Source organism: Equus caballus, chromosome 17 (genome assembly GCF_041296265.1).
Source record: "Equus caballus isolate H_3958 breed thoroughbred chromosome 17, TB-T2T, whole genome shotgun sequence".
Taxonomy (NCBI): Eukaryota; Metazoa; Chordata; class Mammalia; order Perissodactyla; family Equidae; genus Equus; species Equus caballus.
In genome coordinates, this window is record NC_091700.1 from 19,522,213 (window position 1) to 19,543,321 (window position 21,109).

The 21,109-nt window shown below is 38.2% G+C and overlaps 1 protein-coding gene across 34 annotated transcripts in view; it reads right to left on the reverse strand.

Annotated features, from left to right (window-relative positions):
* The window catches only part of ZDHHC20 (zinc finger DHHC-type palmitoyltransferase 20), a 66,870-nt gene that overhangs the window by 18,475 nt on the left and 27,286 nt on the right, over window positions 1-21,109 (reverse strand). For 23 of the 34 annotated variants that reach the window (XR_011427902.1, XR_011427903.1, XR_011427906.1 and 20 more), the window contains 4 exons: window positions 16,850-16,970; window positions 9,632-9,701; window positions 8,438-8,470; window positions 7,670-7,790 (listed from right to left, as the gene is read on the reverse strand). Coding sequence is in view for 27 of the 34 variants with exons in the window: in XM_070240091.1 (XP_070096192.1) it covers window positions 7,670-7,790; window positions 8,438-8,470; window positions 9,632-9,701; window positions 16,850-16,970 (345 nt within the window). In the remaining 7 variants the exon portion in view is untranslated. Of the gene's footprint in view, window positions 1-7,669; window positions 7,791-8,437; window positions 8,471-9,631; window positions 9,702-16,849; window positions 16,971-18,389; window positions 18,579-21,109 lie in introns of all 34 variants that reach the window. The other 11 variants (XR_011427900.1, XR_011427901.1, XR_011427904.1 and 8 more) reach the window with 1 other exon arrangement.

Below are 21,109 nucleotides of genomic sequence, written 5' to 3' on the forward strand. Positions count from 1 at the left end.
CAGCCACACCAGCCTCCTCACTGTTCCTCTAACAGGGCTGGGATGTTCCTACTTTTGGTCTTTAGTCTCAAGTTTACATGTTTCCTCTGATTGGAATGTCCTTCTCTCAGCTAGCCACTAACTCCCTTTCAGTCTCTGCTCAAATATCACCTTCTTACTGAGGTCTACCCTGATCACTCTTTTTTTAAAAATTGACATATAATTCACATACAACATATTAGTTTCAGGTGTACAACATAATGATTCAATATATGTATATATTGCAAAATGATCACCCAATAAGTCTAATTAACATCCATCACCACACACAGTTACAGTTTTTCTTGTGTTGAGATCTTTTAAGATCTAACTCTCAGCAACTTTCAAATATACTTATTAACTACAGTCACCATGCCGTATATTACATCTCCAGGACTTATTTTATTTTGACCACTTTCACCCACTTTGCTCATCCCCCTTCCTCTGCCTCTGACAGCTACCAATCTGTTCTCTGTATCTATGAGTTTTTTTTTTAAAGATTTTATTTTTTCCTTTTTCTCCCCAAAGCCCCTCGGTACATAGTTGTATATTCTTCATTGTGGGCCCTTCTAGTTGTGGCATTTGGGACGCTGCCTCAGCGTGGCTTCATGAGCAGTGCCATGTCCGCGTCCAGGATTCGAACCAAGGAAACACTGGGCTGCCTGCAGTGGAGCACGTGAACCTAACCACTCGGCCACGGGGCCAGACCCTTAATTTTTTTTTTTTAGATTCCAAATATAAGTGAGATCATATGGTATTGGTCTTTCTCTGTCTGACTTATTTCACTCAGCATAATGTCCTCAAGGTCCATCCATATTGTCACAAATGGCAAGATTTCCCTTTTTTTTTTATGGCTAAATAATATTCCATTGTATGAATATGTATGTATGTGTATATATCATAATTTCTTTATCCATTCATCCATGCACAGAACCTAGGCTGTTTCCATATCGTGGCTATTATAAATAATGCTGCAATGAACATAGGGTACATGTACCTTTTTGTTAGTATTTTCATTTCCTTTGGATAATATCCAGACCTGGAATGACTGAATCGTATGGTAGTTCTATTTTTAATGTTTTGAGGATCCTCCCTACTGTTCCACAGTGACTGCACCAATTCACATTCCCACCAATAGTGCATAAGCGTTTCCTTTTCTCCACATCTTCACCAACATGTTATCTTGTCTTTTTGATAAGAGCCATTCCAACAGGCGTGAGGTGCTCTCTCACTGTAGTTTTGATTTGTAATTCCCTGATGATTAGTAACATCAAGCATTTCTCCACGTACCTGTTGGCCATCTGTATGTCTTCTTTGGAAAATCTCTCTTCAGATCCTTTGTCCACTTTTTTTTTTTGTGAGGAAGATTAGCCCTGAGCTAATCTGTGCCAATCTTCCCCTACTTTGCATGTGGGATGTCTCCACAGCATGGCTGATGAGCCGAGTGGGTCTGCACCCGGGATCCGTACCTATGAACCTGGGGCCGCTGAGGCGGAGCCAGTGGAACTTTAACCACTTAGTCATGGGGCTTGCTCTGCCCATTTCTTAATCAGGATTTTTGCTATTGAATTATATGAGTTCTTTACACGTTTTGGATATTAACCCCTTATCAGATATATGATTTGTAAATATTTTTTCCCATTTGGTAGGCTTCCTTTTCATTTTGTTGATGGTTTCCTTTTGTTGTGCAAAAGATTCTCTGATGTAATCCCACTTGTTTATTTTTCCTTTTGCTGTTTTTGCTTTTGGTGTCAAATCAAGGAAATCATCACCAAGAGTGATGTAAGGAGGTTACCTGTTGTGTTTTCTTCTGGTATATTTATGGTTTCAGGCCTTACATTCAAGTCTTTAATCCATTTGGAATTAATTTTTGTGTGTGGTGTAAAACAGGGGTCCAGTTCCATTCTTTTGCATGTGGCTGTCCAGTTTTCCCAACACCATTTATTTAAGAGACTGTCCTTTTCCCAATGTATATTCTTGGCTACTTTGTCATAAATTAATTGACTGTGTATGTGTGGGTTTATTTCTGGGATCTCTGATCTGTTCCACTGACCTATGTGTCTGTTTTTATGCCAATACCATATATTTTGATTAATATATCTCTGTAATATAGTTTGAAATCAGGGAGCATGATGCCTCCAGCTTTGTTCTTCTTTCTCAAGATTTCTTTGATTATTTGGGGTCTTTGGTGGTTCCGTACAAATTTTAGGACAGTTCTATTTCTGTGAAAAATGCCATTGGAATTTTGATAGGAACTGCACCGAATCTGTAGATAGCTTTCAGTAGTATGGACATTTTTTTAACAATATTAATTCTTCCAATCCATGAGCAGAGATTATTTTTCCATTTAGTCGTGTCTTCTTCAATTGCTGTCATCAATGTCTTATCGTTTTCAGCGTACAGGTCTTTCACCTCCTTGGTTAAAATTATTCCTAGGTACCGATCTTCCTCAACTTAAATGGGGCTACATCCTATTGTCCTATTTCTGATAAATCCATGATAAGTTGAAAATATTATAAGTCAAAAATGCATTTAATCCACCTAACCTACCAAACATCGCAAGTTAGCCTAGCCCACCTTAAATGTACTCAGAACACTTACATCAGCCTGCAGTTGGGCAAAATCATCTAACACAAAGGCTACTTTAGAATAAAGTATTGAATATCTCAGTAATTTACTGAATACCGTACTGAAAGTGACGAACAGAATGGCAGCACAGGCCCAGAACAGTTGTCAGTGTGTCAGTGGTTTACGCGCGTGTCTGCACAGCCGACCAGGAGCTGGAGGTTGCTGTTGCTGCGCAGCGTCACGAGTGTGCATCGTCCACAGAGCAGCAGACCGGGAAAAGATCAAAACTGAAAATTCAAAGTACAGGTTCTACTGAAGACGAATTGCTTTTGCACCATCATCAAGTCGAAAAATCTTAAGTTGAACTATCATAAGTTGGGGACCATCTGCATTTTATTCTTTATAATGCAACTGTAAATGGGGCTGTTTTTAAATTTCTCTTTCTGATCATTTGTTATTAGTGTATAGAATACACAACAGATTTTTCCATATTGATTTTGTATTTAGTGAACTTTCCTGAATTCACTGATTAGAACTCAAAGTCTTTTGGTGGAGCCTTTAGGGTTTTCTATATATATCACATCATCTGCAAAGAGAGACAGTTTTACTTCTTCCTTTCCTACTTGGATGCCTTCTATTTCTTTTTCTTGCCCAATTACTCTGGCCAGGCTTCCAACACTAGGTGGAAGAAAAGTGCAAGAGTGGGCATGTTTGTCTTATTCCTCATCTTAGAGGACAAGCTTTCAGCTTTTCACTTTTGAGTACGATGTTAGCTATGGGCTGGTCATATATACGGCCTTTATTATGTTGAGGTACATTCCCTCTATACTCACTACGTTGACAGTTTTTATCATAAATGGATGTTGAATTTTGTCAAATGCTTTTTCTGCATCTACAGAAACGATCATATTTTTATCCTTCATTTTGTTAATGTGGCATATCACATCAATTGATCTGCAGATACTGAACCATCCCTGCATCCCTGGAATAAATCCCACTTGATCACAGTCTATGATTCTTTTAATGTACTGCTGAATTCACTCCGCTAATATTTTGTTGAGGATTTCTGTATCTAAATTCATTAGGGATACTGGCCTGTAATTTTCTTTTCTTGTAGCAACCGTGGCTGATTTCAGTATCAGGGTAGTGCTGGCCTCATAAAATGAGTTTGGAAGTACTCCCCCTTCTTCTATTTTTTGGAGAGTTTGAGAAGGACTGGCGTTAGTTCCTCCTTAAATGTTTGCTAGAATTCACCAGTGAAGCCACCTGGCACTGGACTTTTGTTTGTTGGGAGGTTTTTGATTACCGATTCAGTCTCTTTACTAGAAATCTGTTCAGATTTTCTATTTCTTCATGATTCAGTCTTGGTAGGCTGTATATTTCTAGGAATTTGCCCACCTCTTTTAGGTTGTCCAATTTTTTGGCATATAATTATCATAGTAGTCTCTTATGATCCTTTGTATTTCTGTGGTATCAGTTGTAATATCTCCTCTTTCATTTCTGATGTTGAGTCCTCTTCTTTTTCTCAGTGAGTCCAGGTAAAGGTTTGTCTATTTTTTTAATCTTTACTAAAAAACAGCTGTTAGTTTCACTGATCTTTTCTATTGTCTCTTTAGTCTCTTTTTCATGTATTTCTGCTCTTCTGATCTTTGGTATTTCCCTCCTTCCACTAACTTTGGGCTTCGTTTGTTCTTCTTTTTTAGTTTCTTAAGGTTAAAGTTAGCTTATTCAAGATCTTTTTTATTTCTTAATGTAGGTGTTTATCACTATGAACTTCCCTTTTAGAACTGCTTTTGCTACATTCCATAAATTTTGGTATGTTGTACGTCTATTTTCATTTGTCTCAAGATATTTTTACAATTTTTTCTTTAACTCAATAGTTGTTCAGCAGCATGTTGTTTAATCTCCACATTTCTGAATTTTCTAGTTTTCTTCTTGTAATTGATTTCTAGTTTCATACCACTAGGGTTGGAAAAGATGCCTGATATGGTTTCAGTCTTGTTAAATTTATTAAGACTTGTTTTATGGCCTATCATATAATCTATCTTGGAGAATGTTTCATGTGCACTTGAGATGAAAGAGTACTCTGTTATTTTTGGATGAAGTGTTCTGTATATGTCTAAAAGTCCATCTGGACTAATGTGTCATTTAAGGCCAATGTTTCTTTATTTACTTTCTGTCTGGATGATTTATCCATTGATGAAAGTGGGGTATTAAAGTCCCCTACTGTTACTGTATTGCTGTGTATTTCTCCCTTTAAGTTTGTTATATTTGCTTTATGTATTTAGGTGCTCCTATGTTGGGTTCATACGTGTTCTTCTCTCAGATATCCACTGACTCCCTTCAAGTCTTTGCTCAAATCTTATCTTCCCACTGAGGTCTACCCTGATCACTCTCTTTAATACTGTAACCTGCCCCTGTCATACCCACCCACAAACACTTGCCAAATTCCTTACCTGCTCTACTTTTTATTTATTTATTAATTTTTAATTTTTTTGAGGAAGATTAGCCCTGAGCTAACATCTCCTGCCAACCCTCCTTTCTGCTGAGGAAGACCGGCCCTGAGTTAACATCTGTGCCCATCTTCCTCTACTTTATATGTGGGATACCAGCCACAGCAAGGCTTGACAAGTGGTATGTAGGTCGGCAAGCAGGATCCAAACCAGCAAACCCCAGGCCACCAAAGTGGAATGTGTGAACTTAACTGCTGTGCCACCAGGCCAGCCCCCTTACCTGCTCTACTTTTGTTTTCATAGGATTTACTTTCTAATATACAACATTATTTATGTATTTCTTATGTTTATTATTTAGTTCCCCCTTCTCAAAAATAAGCTGTACAAACACAGAGCTCTTTGTCTGTTTTGTTCACCAATATATCCCAAATGCCTACAACACTGCCTGGCACTTGGTAGGTGCTAAAAAAATATTTGCTGAACGAATGCAGGAAAAGATAGATTTAAACTTACTAGTCTTTCCTTACTCATGATGAGTCTAAAAAAGGTAAAAAAAACCTTATTCTTTAATTAATACATCATTACATGCAAACATTGGTGAAGTTTCTGATAAAGAAATGTGAAATTCTGTAATTTGGAGTTTATTTATCTGGCACTGAATCTTCTTCATTTAAATAGGGCCACTGAATACGGTTAAGGAGGTTGTAAACTGAACAAAGGTGCCCAGCTAGGGGAACAACAGAGCCCAAAATTCGTTAAGCTGTGACTGCACAGAACTGGGGTGCTCTCTTCTACAATGCATGGAGGCACTGTAAGTGCTAGCATCTGCTGGTTTTAAATACCAAAACTTTAAAAATCGAATGATGTTTTAATGAAAATCCTTCTAAAATGTATCAGATATTTCCTGGAAAAACAATTGTGCTTGATGACTTGAGGCTTTAATTATGTTCTTCCCAGTAGCAAGTCAAAATACTAACTAACTTAAAATTCTAACTTCCTACACTAACTATGTGACCTTGGGTAAGCTACCTAACTTCTCCAGCCTAAGTTTCCAATTCGGAAAATTGGAATAATAACAGCTTTCTGTATTAACTATATTTTCTTATTTTCTGTATTCCTGATGCTCTGGCGTCTGGGCCCTTGCTGACTGGGGAGATCGCTTCTCCCAGGGATATCCAATTCTTAAGAGACAGCAAGGAAAGTGCCTCTCATATATAATCTAACCAATACAGAGCCCATACTCCAAACCACCTCTTCCATCTGCCTCTTCCACTCCAGAAGGTAAGATGTCCCTGCCCAACTCACTCCAGAGGTGGGTACAGACAACGAGGGACAGCCTGTGTGCCCAGAGACCACTGAAATTACTCAAACTAGCTAATCCTACATCTGCTTACCCTGCCTGGCCTTGCCCTTCTCCTGGAAACCACAATAAAGGCTCAGGCCCTCGCTCCTTCTGCTTCCTGAATGACCCTGGTGCTTCCCTGTGTGGCCCTGCCTGTGTGGCATGCTGCTTCGCTTGGGAACTGTGAGTAACAAACTATCTTTTCAATAGTAATCAACTCCTGATCTGTTGGCTTCACTAGACCTGAATAATAGTAAAACTTACATTTTAAAACACTTTCACAGGGTTTTGAGGAAGAGCAAATAAAAAAGTACTTTTTAATCATAATAATCTCCCCTTCAAAATCAAATATTTAAATGTGAAAACAAAAAATAAAAATGCCAGAAGAAAACCTGGGTGAATATATATATATATATATATATATATATATATTTTTTTTTTTTTTTTGAGGAAGATTAGCCCTGAGCTAACATCTGCTGCCAATTCTCCACTTTTTGCTGAGGAAGACTGGCCCTGAGCTAACATCCATGCCCATCTTCCTCTATTTTATAGGTGGGACGCCTACCACAGCATGGCATGCCAAGCGGTGCCATGTCTGCACCTGGGATCCAAACCAGCGAACCCTGGGCCGCCAAAGTGGAATGTGAGAACTTAACCGCTGCACCACTGGGCCGGTCCCTTGGTGAATATTTTTATAAATTCATAGTGAATAGGCTAAAGCCAGAAATCATAAACAAAAAGTACTGGTTTTAAACAAAAAACTCAGAAAATCAGAAATTGTAAAATAAAAGTACTGCTTTAAAAATATAACACTTGGATTAAAAACAAAAAAACCCCTAAGTGTTATGAGATATAAATCAAATACATGGAAAAAAACATTTGTAACTCATGACAGAAAAAGGATTAATATCTACAGAGACAGGAGACAGAGCAGTGGCTCGCTGGGGCTGAGGCTTTTACTACTGTAAAACTGCCTGAGGCTCATCAGCTCAAAAGCAAGTAATTACTTCCCCAAAACTGATGTGTCTATTGTTAGAGTGTGGCTGAAAACAGTCTGGATCACTAAAAGGAGCTCACTATTTCCCACTTAACATTCATTTATTCACAAATAAACAAATATATATGAAGGTAAATTGCAAACTCATCTGTCCTCTGATCTACCGTAAATTCTAACTAGTAAAATTAAAATAAGTATATCTACTTGTAATAAAGAATGAAATAATTCTTTATGACCATAGCATCTTTAAAAGTCTTAAATACATCTTTTAAGATAGAAAAATAGACTTACCGTCCAAAATTTTATAAAGCACTGTAAAACTGTTGTAGCCACGAAAAGGCAATATAATAGGGAATACAATAAAAACAGCAGGAAGAATTTATAATTAGAAAATCCCACACAGTTATTCACCCTAGAAGAATAAAGAAAGTCACAGCATAAAAGTAAGACAAATCATAAACTCACATAAACAAAAACTAGAATGGTGGTTGCTAGGGGGAGGGAGAAATGGGTAGTAGTTGTTTAATGGGTACTAAGTTTCAGTTTTTCAAGATAAAAAAGTTCTGGAGATGGTTGCACAACAATGTGAACATACTTAACACTATGGAACTGTATACTCAGAAATAGTTAAGATGGTAAATTTTACATTTTTCTTTTTTTACCATAGTAACAATAATAATAATAAATAAGACAGATCAAAAAACTTAATCATTACTGGGAAATGGGTCATTGGGAAGTAGGGAGCAGTGTCTTAATAGTGAATGTGTGTTTTTTAATAAATTCTATAAGGAATCTGGAAGCTTAGTATTAATTTTTAATACATTATTATTTGGGTTAACAACAGAATATATTTTTAAAGGAAACATTTAATATAAACATATATAAAATATATATGCATATGTATAAGTATACATGCATATATATAAAACTGGATCAATCTTGATATCTATAAGTAATTAAATTGACCAAAATTTAGGAATGCTGAGGTAAATTACTCTAAATTTTCTCCTTCCCATCTCTCCACCCCCATGTGTGATTTCCTCTATTTTTTATACATACCAAGGACAGTGATGATCCATCTTAAGAACACATCTAAGAAACAAATAAGTATAAGAAAATCCATGTAGAAAAATTCCCCTAATTTCTTTTTTCTCCCCGTAATTTCTGATAATTTTATTTTAGCTTAAATTTTTCCCTTTATAAATACACCTTAGAAAAACCAACCCAGTAAACATTAGGTTAGAGAAAATTTCTGGTATGTCCACAAATATTTTCGTAGGTAACAGGTACCGATGGTTTTACACTGGGATTCAGCTGAGCACAGCCAGCAGCCTCGGACCACATCAAATGACGTTTTAAAATACACATACACTGCATACAGCACCTGGTACATTAGATGGGTCCAGTTTACAAATTAGCTACGGAGGTAAAAGGGAATACAGAAATCCCTGTGTTATTTTAAACATGTCTAAGTCATAAAATTAAAACTTTAGAAGCAAGTATGTTAAAATATTAACACTGATGAGTCTGTAGATGGTTATTTTTTCCACATATGTTGTAAAATTCTATCCGACGGATAAGCACGACTCTCCTCTTTATAATCAGAAAAAAACTCCGATTTGCCTCCCCACCAGTATGTGTAATCTCTATTTGTATAAAGTTAGACCACAGATCATCTCAAATAATATAGCAAATGAGTAAACTAATACCCAGCACGTTAAACAGCTTGTCCAGCTCAAGTTCAAGGACTAAGCAGGACTCCCAAATCAGGGATCTTTCCTTTAATACATTACCTTCTCACAAGTGCACAGGAAATATTTTTCACGTTTTTCTGGGAACAATGTTACAGCTGGGAATTGAAAACTGTTTTTGTGGTTTGTTAGGTTTTAATATCAGCATTAATAATAAAAACAAGAAAATTGTCATTACGGTCTTTTTAATCCAGGAAATAAAGTTATCTTTCTCAAGGGGTTTATCACTTAATTGCTCATCAATATTATATTAAGCATAAGCATAGGAAGTATATGTAGAGAAAGTTCGATCAACTGGTACAGGAACTGCTATCAAAGATAACTTCAAAGTATATTCTAGCTTATAGAAATATTTATGTTAGCCCTACATACATAGCAAATATTGGGAGAAGAAGAAGGGTTTTCGCCAAGTATAAAGCACATAAAATATCCCTTCCGCTTCCATCTCCCATCACCAGTTCCCAGCATTGGGGTTAAATGAAAGCCAACGAGTAACACTTACATGTCACATGCTGAGCAGTGATGCGCACGGTCAGGTTTAATCAACTGACATCTTTCACAATATCTGATGGCTATATTTAAGAATTAAAAGGAAGTTGTTGAAGGATGTACAAGTTTAGTTAATTCGATTATAAAATTTGCTTTCATTTCCTTTATAAACAACTCTGGGAAACTGACCACTAATAATTTTAAAATAATACCAAAATGCATTGGGGAGCTTCTGAAATCAAAATGCCAAGAGAATGAAGGGGACCTCAGAAATGTAGTTTGCCTAGCAATGTTCAGATGAAAAGTAGACCCAAAGGAAATAAGTGTCTTAGAAAGGTCAAACACCTAGTTTAGCAGAGAACTCAGATTTACTAAGTCCTAAAGCAAGTGCTTTTTCCTACTATACGGCCATGTCTACAGCAAAATACCAAAACTAATGTATATAAACTTTACGACATCCTATGGCATTTTGTTTTTGAAATTCTAAAATAGCTTTATTTAAGAAATACAAAAAACACAACCTTTTATCTCCCACCCCTATCCCAGACGAACAGCAAAACTGACAACACGTTTTTGGAAAAAACCTCTGAACTTCTCCCCATTCGATTCTAATACATGCTATTGTTGCTCAGTTTATATGTCCATTCACTCAACACATCCTGGGCGCCTGCCAGGTGCCAGATACCCCTCCAGGCGTCAATCCCTGGCTTCGTGGAGCTGATGTTCTATTGGAGAAGACAGGAGTAGCAAGATGAGTTAACAAAATAGAGAGTATATTAGTGACAGGTGCTGACAAGGAGAAAACAGCAGGGAACAGGAAAGGGGTTCTATAACTTCAGAGACATCTGAGAAATCCGGACGTGAAAGCAGCGAATGAGTGAGCCACGCAGCTATCCGGGAAAAGGAGGATGCTGAGCACAGGGAACAGACCCTGAGGTGGGAGTGTGCTCAGTCTGTTGAAGAAACAGTGAAGGGTCGCCTGGAGCGGAGTGAGAAGGAGGGAGGAGAAGAGGTCAGAGAGTCACAGGGAGTCAGATCAGCTAAGGCTTATTCTTCCAACTCAGCTCAAGTACTCTGATAAGAAAGTCCAGAGGAAAAGTCCACTGACTAAGAGCTCCCTCAGAATCTCAAAGTTGAGAACTTTAGGTTTTGGTTTTTGAAATTTAAGTAAGTGACAAAATATATCTTTGAGATTCATGAGGGAAATGTCCCAAGACTTCACGAATCAATAAATTCCTTAAAACCATCACTTTGGAGGAATACAGAACAATAAAATTACAACGAGATGCTAATCTTTCTCCTTTATGACGGCCTTGAAAGCAAACAGACCACACTGAGTCTTGGCAACAAGACAAATTACTGTGGGTCTGTCACCAATAGCTGAAACTGTATAGATTTAGAGCATTTAACTGGTAAATACGCGACCTACTCTAAGAGGAGTGGACTTCTTCTGGGGGTGTCTGCCTGCTCTATAAGCCACTCTCTCTTCCTCTGGCCGCTCAGCGTCTCAGATCGCTCTTACGTCTGCACTGTGTGCGTCCAGCCTTCCCTTCTAGTTCACATTCTCTCTCCTGTGAGTCAAACATCGGGACTGAGAGACAGTGAGTTACGTGTGCATGTCGCTGGAACCGGGTGCCAGGCGACGGCTGTATCTTGCCATGCGGATTGGATAAGAAATCAGAAATCATTCGCAGACAGACAGTGTCAAAAATGAAGCAGATAGAGAGCCCCTGTGGCTTTCCAATTCTGGGCTCTGGTTCTTTCTCCTAGAGCTGCCCTGAAGCTACAGGAAATACCCACGAATCCCTTATACCATCCCAGTTTTTTGGTAGTTTTTTTAGGGGAAGGGGGAGTTTAAAAAGCTTAAGAAGTTGTCTGTTTCTTGTGATCCTAAGTCCTAACAAACATGGTAACAGCACAGAAAATAGGTTCAAATAAGAATTTAAATTAAGTATACCCTCAAAGTAGATGGACTGTGCCATGTGTCTTTTTGGAAGTCGTTTTGAAGACTGTCTTCAAAAAGTCTTTTTGGAAGGAAATTTGACAGTATTTATAAAAAATTTAAGATGCGTATGCTTTCTGACCCAGGATTTTTATTTCTAGAAAATTTATGCTACAGATATGTTTACTACAAAATTGTTTTAAATAATGAAACACTAGGAATAACTTGAATTATGAAAATGCTTAAGCATTTTATGATATATTCATATAGTGGAATACTGTGCAGACCTTAAGAATTTTCCATACAAAATACACATGCGCCCTAAATTGGAAAACTGCAAATACATTAAATGAAAAAAAGCAAATTGTAGCATAGTTTGAATATGTAGCATGTTTCACATGTCTAAATGAAAAAAAAATAGTTTTTTCTCTTTACATATCCCAATAAAATGCATCCACCTTCTAGATGTGAATTAACATAAATAAGAGACACAAAGTGTTGTTTTGAAGCACTGTGATACACTGGCTAGAAGGCGCTATATCTAGGTAACCAAATTTGTACTAATATCTATCCACTCTAATTGTTAAAATATGTTACTTAATTGTATATAAGTTTTGCAATACTCTGTTATGTATAAAAAATTCCTGCAAGGACATATAAGAAGGGGAGTAACCTCTGGGGAGCAGTGTAGGGGTGAGGGTAGGCTCACTTCTCATTTGGTGTTCTTAAAAAAATGTTTTAATCATGGGCATGTTACTACTTTTATAATTTAAGCAAAAATTTCTTTAAGATGAAAGGAGTTTATACAAATATCCACTTATTAAATGAATACACTACACTTTATTGAGGGCATTCTATGATACCTTGCCTGGGTTGGACACGAGGGAGGTAAAACCATAATGTAGGAAAAGGAGAGCTACAAAGGACCTGAGAGAGCTCCTAGTCCAATCTCTATCTTACAGATTAAAAACACTCCAAAACCTAGCGAGAAAGTAATTTGCCCAAGGTTAGATAGCTGAACGAGTGGTAAGATGAGGATCAGAAGCCAAGTATCTTCTTTGCCTTTTGCTCTAAACTTTCTCCACTCAAAATTCTGACATTGCCCTGAGATGAGATTAAACCAAACAGACCTTTCAAGAAGACGTTTCAAGCGTCTTAATGACTGAGTAGATGGAAGAACTGAAGTAAAAGCGGCAGTCAAGGAGAACTTCCGTCTCTAGTATAGGGTGGCTAGAAGGCCGCTGCTGGCAATGACAGAAATAAGCTTCACGGGGCCCCCGGGGAGTGGGGTAGGGTGTTTTTCTTTCATTTATTCTTTCATTGAACAAATATTTAGAGTTTCTACCATTGACAAATACTGCTGGACGCTGAGAAGATACAGGTGAACAAGACAGACTTGCCTCTTGCTCCCATGGTATTAGGTTTTGAATTGATGCATCTAGTTTTATTTGAGTTTGAAAGGTCTGGATAGTAGGTCACTCAAGTACAGCCATCCTTTGGAAGCTGGAAATACAAGAGTGGAGCTCTAGGGAGAGCTGGAGATGCTGAATTGAAAGGCACGTGCCAAGATGAGTGACGATAAAGGATAAAGGCTCCTGGGTGCTCTGGGAGACAGGTTTGCAACTTCTTCCCTCTGAAACACCAGGAACAATGCACCAGCTGATTGAGTGCAGCTCGACTGCAGGCTGCGCGGTAGACACGTAATCCCTGTGTGCGGCTGCAACGCCACCCCTTCGCCTGACACGCAAGAAAGGGTTTGAAATGTGAGTGAGTACTAGCATGACAATATCCTTGAATCAGTTTTAATTCATCTCAGGAAAAGGTAACTCGTTCCTGAAAACAAATGATCTGAGACACAATAAGCTACTGATCACAACATCGTAGTGTCAGGACTCCATGGTTTAAAACAACAGCTGAAGGAACAGGATGGAAAGAATGGGGCAAGCCACCCTTGTGAGGATGAGAAACAGGAGACAAAAAATGCAGGAGGAAGAATTACCACTCAAGGATGCAAACACAGAAGTAGACTAGAAAATCACAAAGAAGAAAGCTTTCTAAGTCAGAGTGACAAAAAGCTGCTGAGCTTGGTGAGGGAGAATGGAAGCCAGCTGCCTGGAACTAGCCGGGAAGGAAGAGGCCCCGGGCACAGACGACTTATAAGAGGATCTGCAGCCAAAGGGAAGAGAAAATAGAACGGTAGGAAGAACAGCATCAGAACCAAATTTCTGCTATTGTTTTTAAGAGGAGATATAGCTTGAAGTATACCTGAAAGCAGAGGGAAGAAACTAGTGTGAATTTAAGTGGAGAAGCAAGGTTTTTAGGAGCAAACTGGGCAAGAAGAGAAGAAAAAGTCAGGATCTCTATACAAATAGAAGAAAGGACGAGAATGCAGACACCAAGAGGAAAGAGAGGCACGGAGGAAGAGTCCAAGGCTGGCAGCACAAGCTCCCGGAAGCCGCAGGGCCTCCGCCATCAGGTTTGGTACCAGTTCTCCCGCTTACTAGCTGGTGACCTTTGATCAGTAACTTACTTCCTAAGAGCCTCAATTTCTTCTCCTGTAAATGCAAATAATACCAAGCGTAAAGGACTATTGTGCAGACTAAAAAGAAATCTTCTGGAACACATCAGATTCTCAAAACAGTTATTATCATTATGATAATACTATCTCTGATAAAATATAAAGTCAGACTCTATGATGGAAAAAATTAGTAAAGGAGAGAAAACTAGGGGGATAAAAAGTGTTTAAACAGCTATTCTGGAGAACACGCAGGAATAGATTCATTCAACAAATACCTACTGAGTGACGATTTAGTGAGACCCTGCGTTGGGGACCATGGGAGAAATTCCTGACTGCCAGAGGCTGAAAGTCAAGGAGGTGACATGAAAACAAGTAACTAGAAGGCAGTGTTTGTGATCCACAAGGTAAGAATTTGAGAAGTTCAGAGAAAACTTTAAAAATCACTTCTTATTAAAGTGAATAGAAATGGGTTGAAAAGGGGTGGACAGTGAATTAAAACTTTAAACTGGATTTAGAGAGGAGAAAGTAACAATTCTAGGCAGAGAAAAAGACATAAAGGAAAAAAAAGGTGGGGCTGGACAGAATGTTTTAGCACAGAGTTGACACAAGGAAACATTGTGGGATGAAGCTAGAGAGGGACCTTGGACGGATCCAGATTATGGAGGGAAGGTTTAGAAAGACTCATTTTGTGTCCTGAATAGATAACAGTACGTCCACATGGTTCAAAGAAGCACAAAAAGGATTCAGTGAGAAGTCTGCCGTCCCTGTTGCCCAGCCCCCTGCCTCCTGTGAAGGCAGCTGCATGACTTTCACTGACCTCTGGTCTATGAAAGGTCTACTTTCTACGACACGTTTCTGTAATTTTGTTTTTTAAAGGATGAATAGGTATTCCTTCTACAATAAGGAAAAAAAAAAAGAAAAAAACCCCAAGTTTGGAATTCTAAGCAGTAGAAATGCAGTACAAAATGACGTTCAAGAGCAGGGACTCTGCTTGTAGTCAGAAGATAAAGTATGAATCCCAGAGCCCACCACTTGGGGACTCTGGGGACCTCACTGTGCCTCATTTCTTCACCTCTAAAATGGGGACAAGTGCAGCACCCTATCTCAGAGTTGTTCTGAGCGTAAATAATCGCCAGTCAAGTCCTTAGCATAACCCTGGGGCAACAGTCAATAGAGGAAGGGTGCTATTCAGATTAGAGGAAAGCCATTATAATTAATGAAAAGTAGTGAAGCTTTAAGGGTAAAGATTTTACATCAGTGGCTCTTAAGTCTTTGGGGCACGTGTACTGCTCTGAAAATCAGATGGTCCTGCTATGAACAGGCTACGTCAAAAACTACCCAAAATTTTGGATATAATCTCAGAGCTCATAAATTCTCTGAAATCTTGGACTTTGGGTTAAAAATGTCTAATCTACAGAACACCAACAATTATTTAAACCAGACATTTCATAATTAAATACAAAAAAAGGGTTATTTTAAATTAGCTTTCATTTACTATATACCAAGATCTATACTAAGTGCGTATCTCATTTACATATCTCATTTAATACTTCCACTAACCCAGAGACATGGATAATATTATCCTCATTTTAAAATGAGGAAACTAGGGCTTAGAAAGTTTAAGTGACTCTCACTAGTAATGGAAAAGCTGGCGTTTGATCTGAAATCCATGTTTTCATTCTATACAATAATATAATACTTATGCAAAAAGGGTAGTATTAAATGCATGAAAAATTTGTCAGTCAAATATCCTCTCCTAAAATCTTGTATAAGTTTTACATTTTCGTAAGTCACAACCTGTACATAACTATACAAGGGTGAAGCTCCCTTTACGTCCCCTTGGAGCTGAGCAGCACAGTGGGTTCTGGAGCCAGAGCACCTGATTTAAATTCCTGTTGTTTCACATCCTGTCTGTGTGACCCTGAACAACCTCCTACCCTCTGTTTGTCTCAGCTTCCTCATGGCTACTATGGAGACGGCAGCATCTACCTTGTACGGCTGCTGTGAAGTTTAAATGAGCTCATATGGGTCAAGCACTTAGAACAGAGTAATTGTCAGCTACTGCTATTATCTGTATTTGAATTAATTAATGAGGTATATAACACATCATTTAAAACAACTTCCTGTATTTAAATGAGCAGCCTGGCCACTCACAGAGTCATCCCTATCACAAGGCTCTCCTCGCGAGGAGAGGAAGCTGCCACCGCAGGTGCGTATCTCAGCGGGGCAGTGGGACAGTGCAAAGACCAGACAAAGCAGAGCTCAAACTCTGGTTCTCTGAAGATCAGCCTTACAACCTTGAACAAGTTTCTTCCCCTGTGTGTCTTTACTTCTCCCCATTCCAAGTTAGCACACTTGATTTTTTAAAAATTACTCAGTAATGACAAACAATATTCAAATTCAAACCAGAATTTCCAAATGATGATTTTACAAAGAACAATTGAAATTTTTAGCCATGAAGACTGAGTTGGAAAACAAAAGAATATGCAGAGAAAAGAGACTCATATTAAAGTGAGTCCCTTAAAAAATCCATGTCAATATATGTACATATCTATATCTGAAATACCACAGAAGACACAGAGCACAGGAAAATCTTGTTCCTGGAGATGCTATTTGACTATTTGTGGATAGTCAAATAGTCCTGTAAATGACTATTAAGTGGATATTGTGAATATCCACTTAATAGTCAAATCATGCAAATGCATCTTGGCAGAAATGACCATATTTCAAAAATTCTTTGGAAAGAGAAGCTTAAGATTTGCTTTTCTTACTCCTTGCAGCTGACAGGGTGGAGATAGGTAAGTCCCTTGCCGTTCTTCTCAAAATTTCTTGTTGTCTTTCTTGGTTGAATTCCTTTTCATAACGTTCCTTGTCAGAACTGGACAAGTAGAACTATAAAAGGAGAAATAACTATTAATTCTTTTAAGTCCCATAATTATTAACTATCACACTCAGAAAAATAAAGTTTTGTCCAGAACAGAAAAACACAAAAATATTTCTTCTATGAAGACAAAACTTGTCTTTAAATTTCTTTAAGAAGCTAAATCAAGTACATTTTCACAAAACTACACACCTTTGACAGATTAGAAAATATGTGCCCTCCATACCACTCATGGCAAAGAACATGAACTAAATATTTTTGCGTCTTTGTTTTTTACAGAGAAAATTAAATTCCTTCTCCAAAAAGGGTTTAACGTATATTTTCTATTAGTAAAAATTTTGGTGTTTGAAAGTGTCAAGAGATTTTTAATTTTTGGAAGGATGTCTAAAGATTCACTTGCTTTGCGTGACAGGCTACATTACAGGCATGGGGCCCTACAATTTTCTGGCCAAATGTCTCAATGAGGTCAACAAGTCATTCTTTTACGCCTTTGCCTTAGCTTTTACAAAGCTAACGCATAGGAGTACTTCCTCCAGAATTACTAAGGACCGTCAAGGCAGGCAGAGCCTCCTGTTCTCACGGAGAGACTCCGTTACAGAATTGTTCCTAGTTTCCATTTCTTAAGTTTTTATACCCATGGGGTGGCCAGCCTCTAGTTCATTTCTTTAAATCACATTTTCCCTACAAAGGATTTGTGAAGTTGCTCTTGTTTTCACGTCATCCCAGCATCTCAAGGACCCTCAGCTTCATGCCTGTGTTTCATGTAACCAGGAGCTTTACATTTCTGTCAGTCTTTATTTCACAGAATCTTTTTAAAACCAAAAATGGCTTGAGATTTGCTCTTGATCATGTTTTATATTGTAACAATGCTGTTCCTTAATTTTTATTTACATATAGGGCTTTGCTTGAAAAGGCCTAAGGAATCACGACTGGAATTTTACCTTTTCATATTTAAGTATTTTGGTCTATCTGCTAAACTCAAATACCAAAACTTCCCACACTCTTGATTCCTCATCATCAATAACAGTATTTAGGTTATTGATGTAGCCTATTCTTTATAAACAAAGCAATATCTGGCATAGTGGAAAGAGCTGCGGTTGATGAAACTGTGATCCCAAGAGAATTAGGGAATTTTTCTGACTGCATAATGACTGGCAGGGCCGACACTGAAATCAAGTCTTTGGAGCTGCACTCTAGTGCGTCTCCTCCAACAGCGCTAATGGAAAACAGCTGTGTGTGCCTTTTACAGACTGTTACTCTAACTCGACCAAAACATCATGGTTTAGGAAGTAGAAGAATCTATTTACATTACCGTGCCTGGCTCCCACAATCAAATCTTGATGGCACAAGAAATCCCCAAATTACTTGTAAGAGACAAGTAACAAGGACAAATGAAGGGTCAGAAAGAAGTCAGAAAAGCTTCACACAACCTTAAGTCGAGTCTTCAGGGGCCACTTATCTAACCCTCCAGGCAAGCAGGAATCTGCCGACATTTCTGAGATCCAACCCCTCTCGAATACTTGCAGGTATAGAAATACTTTCCTACTTTGCAAGACGGCCCATTCTCTTTTAAGAAAACTGTAACTTGTCAGAAAGTTCTTCCCTGACAGGATGCATCTCTGAAACATTCATAGTGGAGGATAAAAATGTTACATACATACTTGGATAGAAGATGTTCTAACAAAGTTTACATTTTCCTTGTAAAATCGGACCAGATTTCCCTGGGCTGTCTTTTCTAGCCTGCAGTAGTATCCCAGTCCTCAACAGCATTACTTTTCCTTAAGAACTAACGTTATAAATTATGAAAAACTTAAACCAAATGAAAATCTCAAGAGATACCAGAATTTTAGATGAGGAATGGAACAAAATTTAAAATGGATTAGATTTTTGAAATTACTACTAGAAGCTGATTTTTCATTAAAAAACTACCAAACAGAATTCAAACTATAAAATGCCATTATCTTAAATGCAGTGTTCAGATGATTCAATTTAAATTAAATATTTAAAAGGATCCAAAAATGAATAAAAATATAGCTCTTCCTTTCAAAAGTACATTCCTACAGCCTAGTAGGAATGTGAGCTATGTAAATAAAGAATTACAAATCAGCATAATAAGTACAACAGTGACAATACATCACAAGGTATGATAAAAGCTCCCTTGGGGATGAGGCGGTAGCCAATGAAAGTGTCCTGGAAGAAGTGGTACCTAAGCTGGCTTTTGAAAGACAAACAGGAATCTTCCAGGAAGACAAAGAAGGAAAGAGAATCTTGGTAAAGGGAAGGGCATATGGAAAGATGTGAAAACAGTATGGTCTACTCAGGGCAATGCATTACTGAGCACAGAGCTCCAGGAAGCAGCAGTGGAGACGAAGTTAGTTAGATGTTACTTCACACAGGGTCTTGTGTACCTTTATGACCTTTATCTTGTAGCTGACTGGCAACCTCTGTAGGATTACCAGAGAAGTGATGGGACCATGTTTTCTTTTTAGAGAGACGACACTTAGTGATGGAAGATGCCTACCAGCTCTTCGCAGGCTGCCTCCTCCTCCCCACCCATTCGTTCAATTACTTAGCAACCTGCCTATTATATGCCAGGTCTGATTCTAGGCAATGGGGAAACAGCAATTAACAACAAAGATTCTTCCTCTAAAAAGCTTATATTTAGCGAAAGAGAGAAGTACAGAGGTCTCAGCTTAAGTGCCACTTTCTAGAGAAGCTTTCTTTGACCACACTCTCTCAAGGAGCTTTTTCCCTAACAGCTTTTACTCTGCTATGCTCAACCGCATCATCACGTTCTATTTCTAAAGTTATCTGAATTTATCACAGTGTATACTTATTTTGTTTATTTACTTGCTTATCATCTGTCTCCCCCTTTCAAATGTAAGAACTATGCCTGTTTTGTTTCTTTTTAATTTCCAGAGCCTAGAACAACCTGACAAACAGCAGGGGCTCAGTAAGTGCTCGCTGACTGAAAGAAGGAAAAAAATACTACCCGTATTTATAACTTAACTTCCCTAAAAATGTATAGTTTTGCTTTTTAGACTCACTCACCTCGCCAAGGTCTGGTTTCCAAGTGCTGCTCTAACCTCTGAGCTTACAGAGTCCTTTTCATCTGGTTAAAGCCACCTCGCTGCTTTCTAGTGACTCAGAAAGAGCTATCTCAGTCAGCACACTGTATGCTTATTTAGAAAGAGAACCTTCAATTCCTGTTCTTGGTTGTCACAGCAGCTTAGCTTAGCTGGCCCTTGATGATTTAATCATTCATTCATTCAGTAGTTATTGAACACCCACTATGTGCTAGATAGTGGGGAGAGGGATACAGTGGAGAACACGATAGCAATCATCTCTACCCTGAAAAAAGTGACAAGTTAATACAGTGACGCATACAAGTAAACAGGCAATTATGAAGCTAGATGGTAAGATCTATGACAGCGAAGATAGAATGTGCCATAGCTGGGCCACCAGATACAGGCTGGGGCAGTCAGCTGAACTTACAGGAACATGGGAGCATGAAGGATGGAGCAGACACAAAGGCTGAAGCCCTGGCTGAATGCTAAATGGATGCAATGTGCCAAAACCACCAAAAAAGAAAAAATTACATTTAGATGGCACTTACTATGTGCTAGGCATTCTTCTAAGCACTTTAACATATATTATTAACTGCTTATTATTGCTATCAATATTATCAATCATATACATTATTAATTTATTCAATACTTACAACAATCCCATAAGGTGTGTACCCCTATCATCTCATCCTCAGAGGAGAGACCTGAGGTGCAGACAGCTAGGGAAAGTCTCCAACGTCACACAGCTAGGAAGTGGCAGAGGTGTGAGTTGAACCTGGGCAGTCTGAAGCCAGAGCCTGAGTTCTTAACCTCTACACCACACTGCTTCTCAAAAGTATTACCAATTGTTTCCCTTCTCCTATTTTTCACTTCCTATAATGAGAACTATTTACTTTCACATATGCTGTGTTTTCAACAGCCATCACTACTAGTAACTGATGAAATAAAATTAGGTCCTTTTCAACTTAGAGATTAAGATATGGATGGGAGTGTGTAACCTAACTTTAAGAGCTGACTAATTATTACCAAATTTCTGAAGAATATATTTCAAGAAACACTAAGTTTGATTAATGGTTTACATT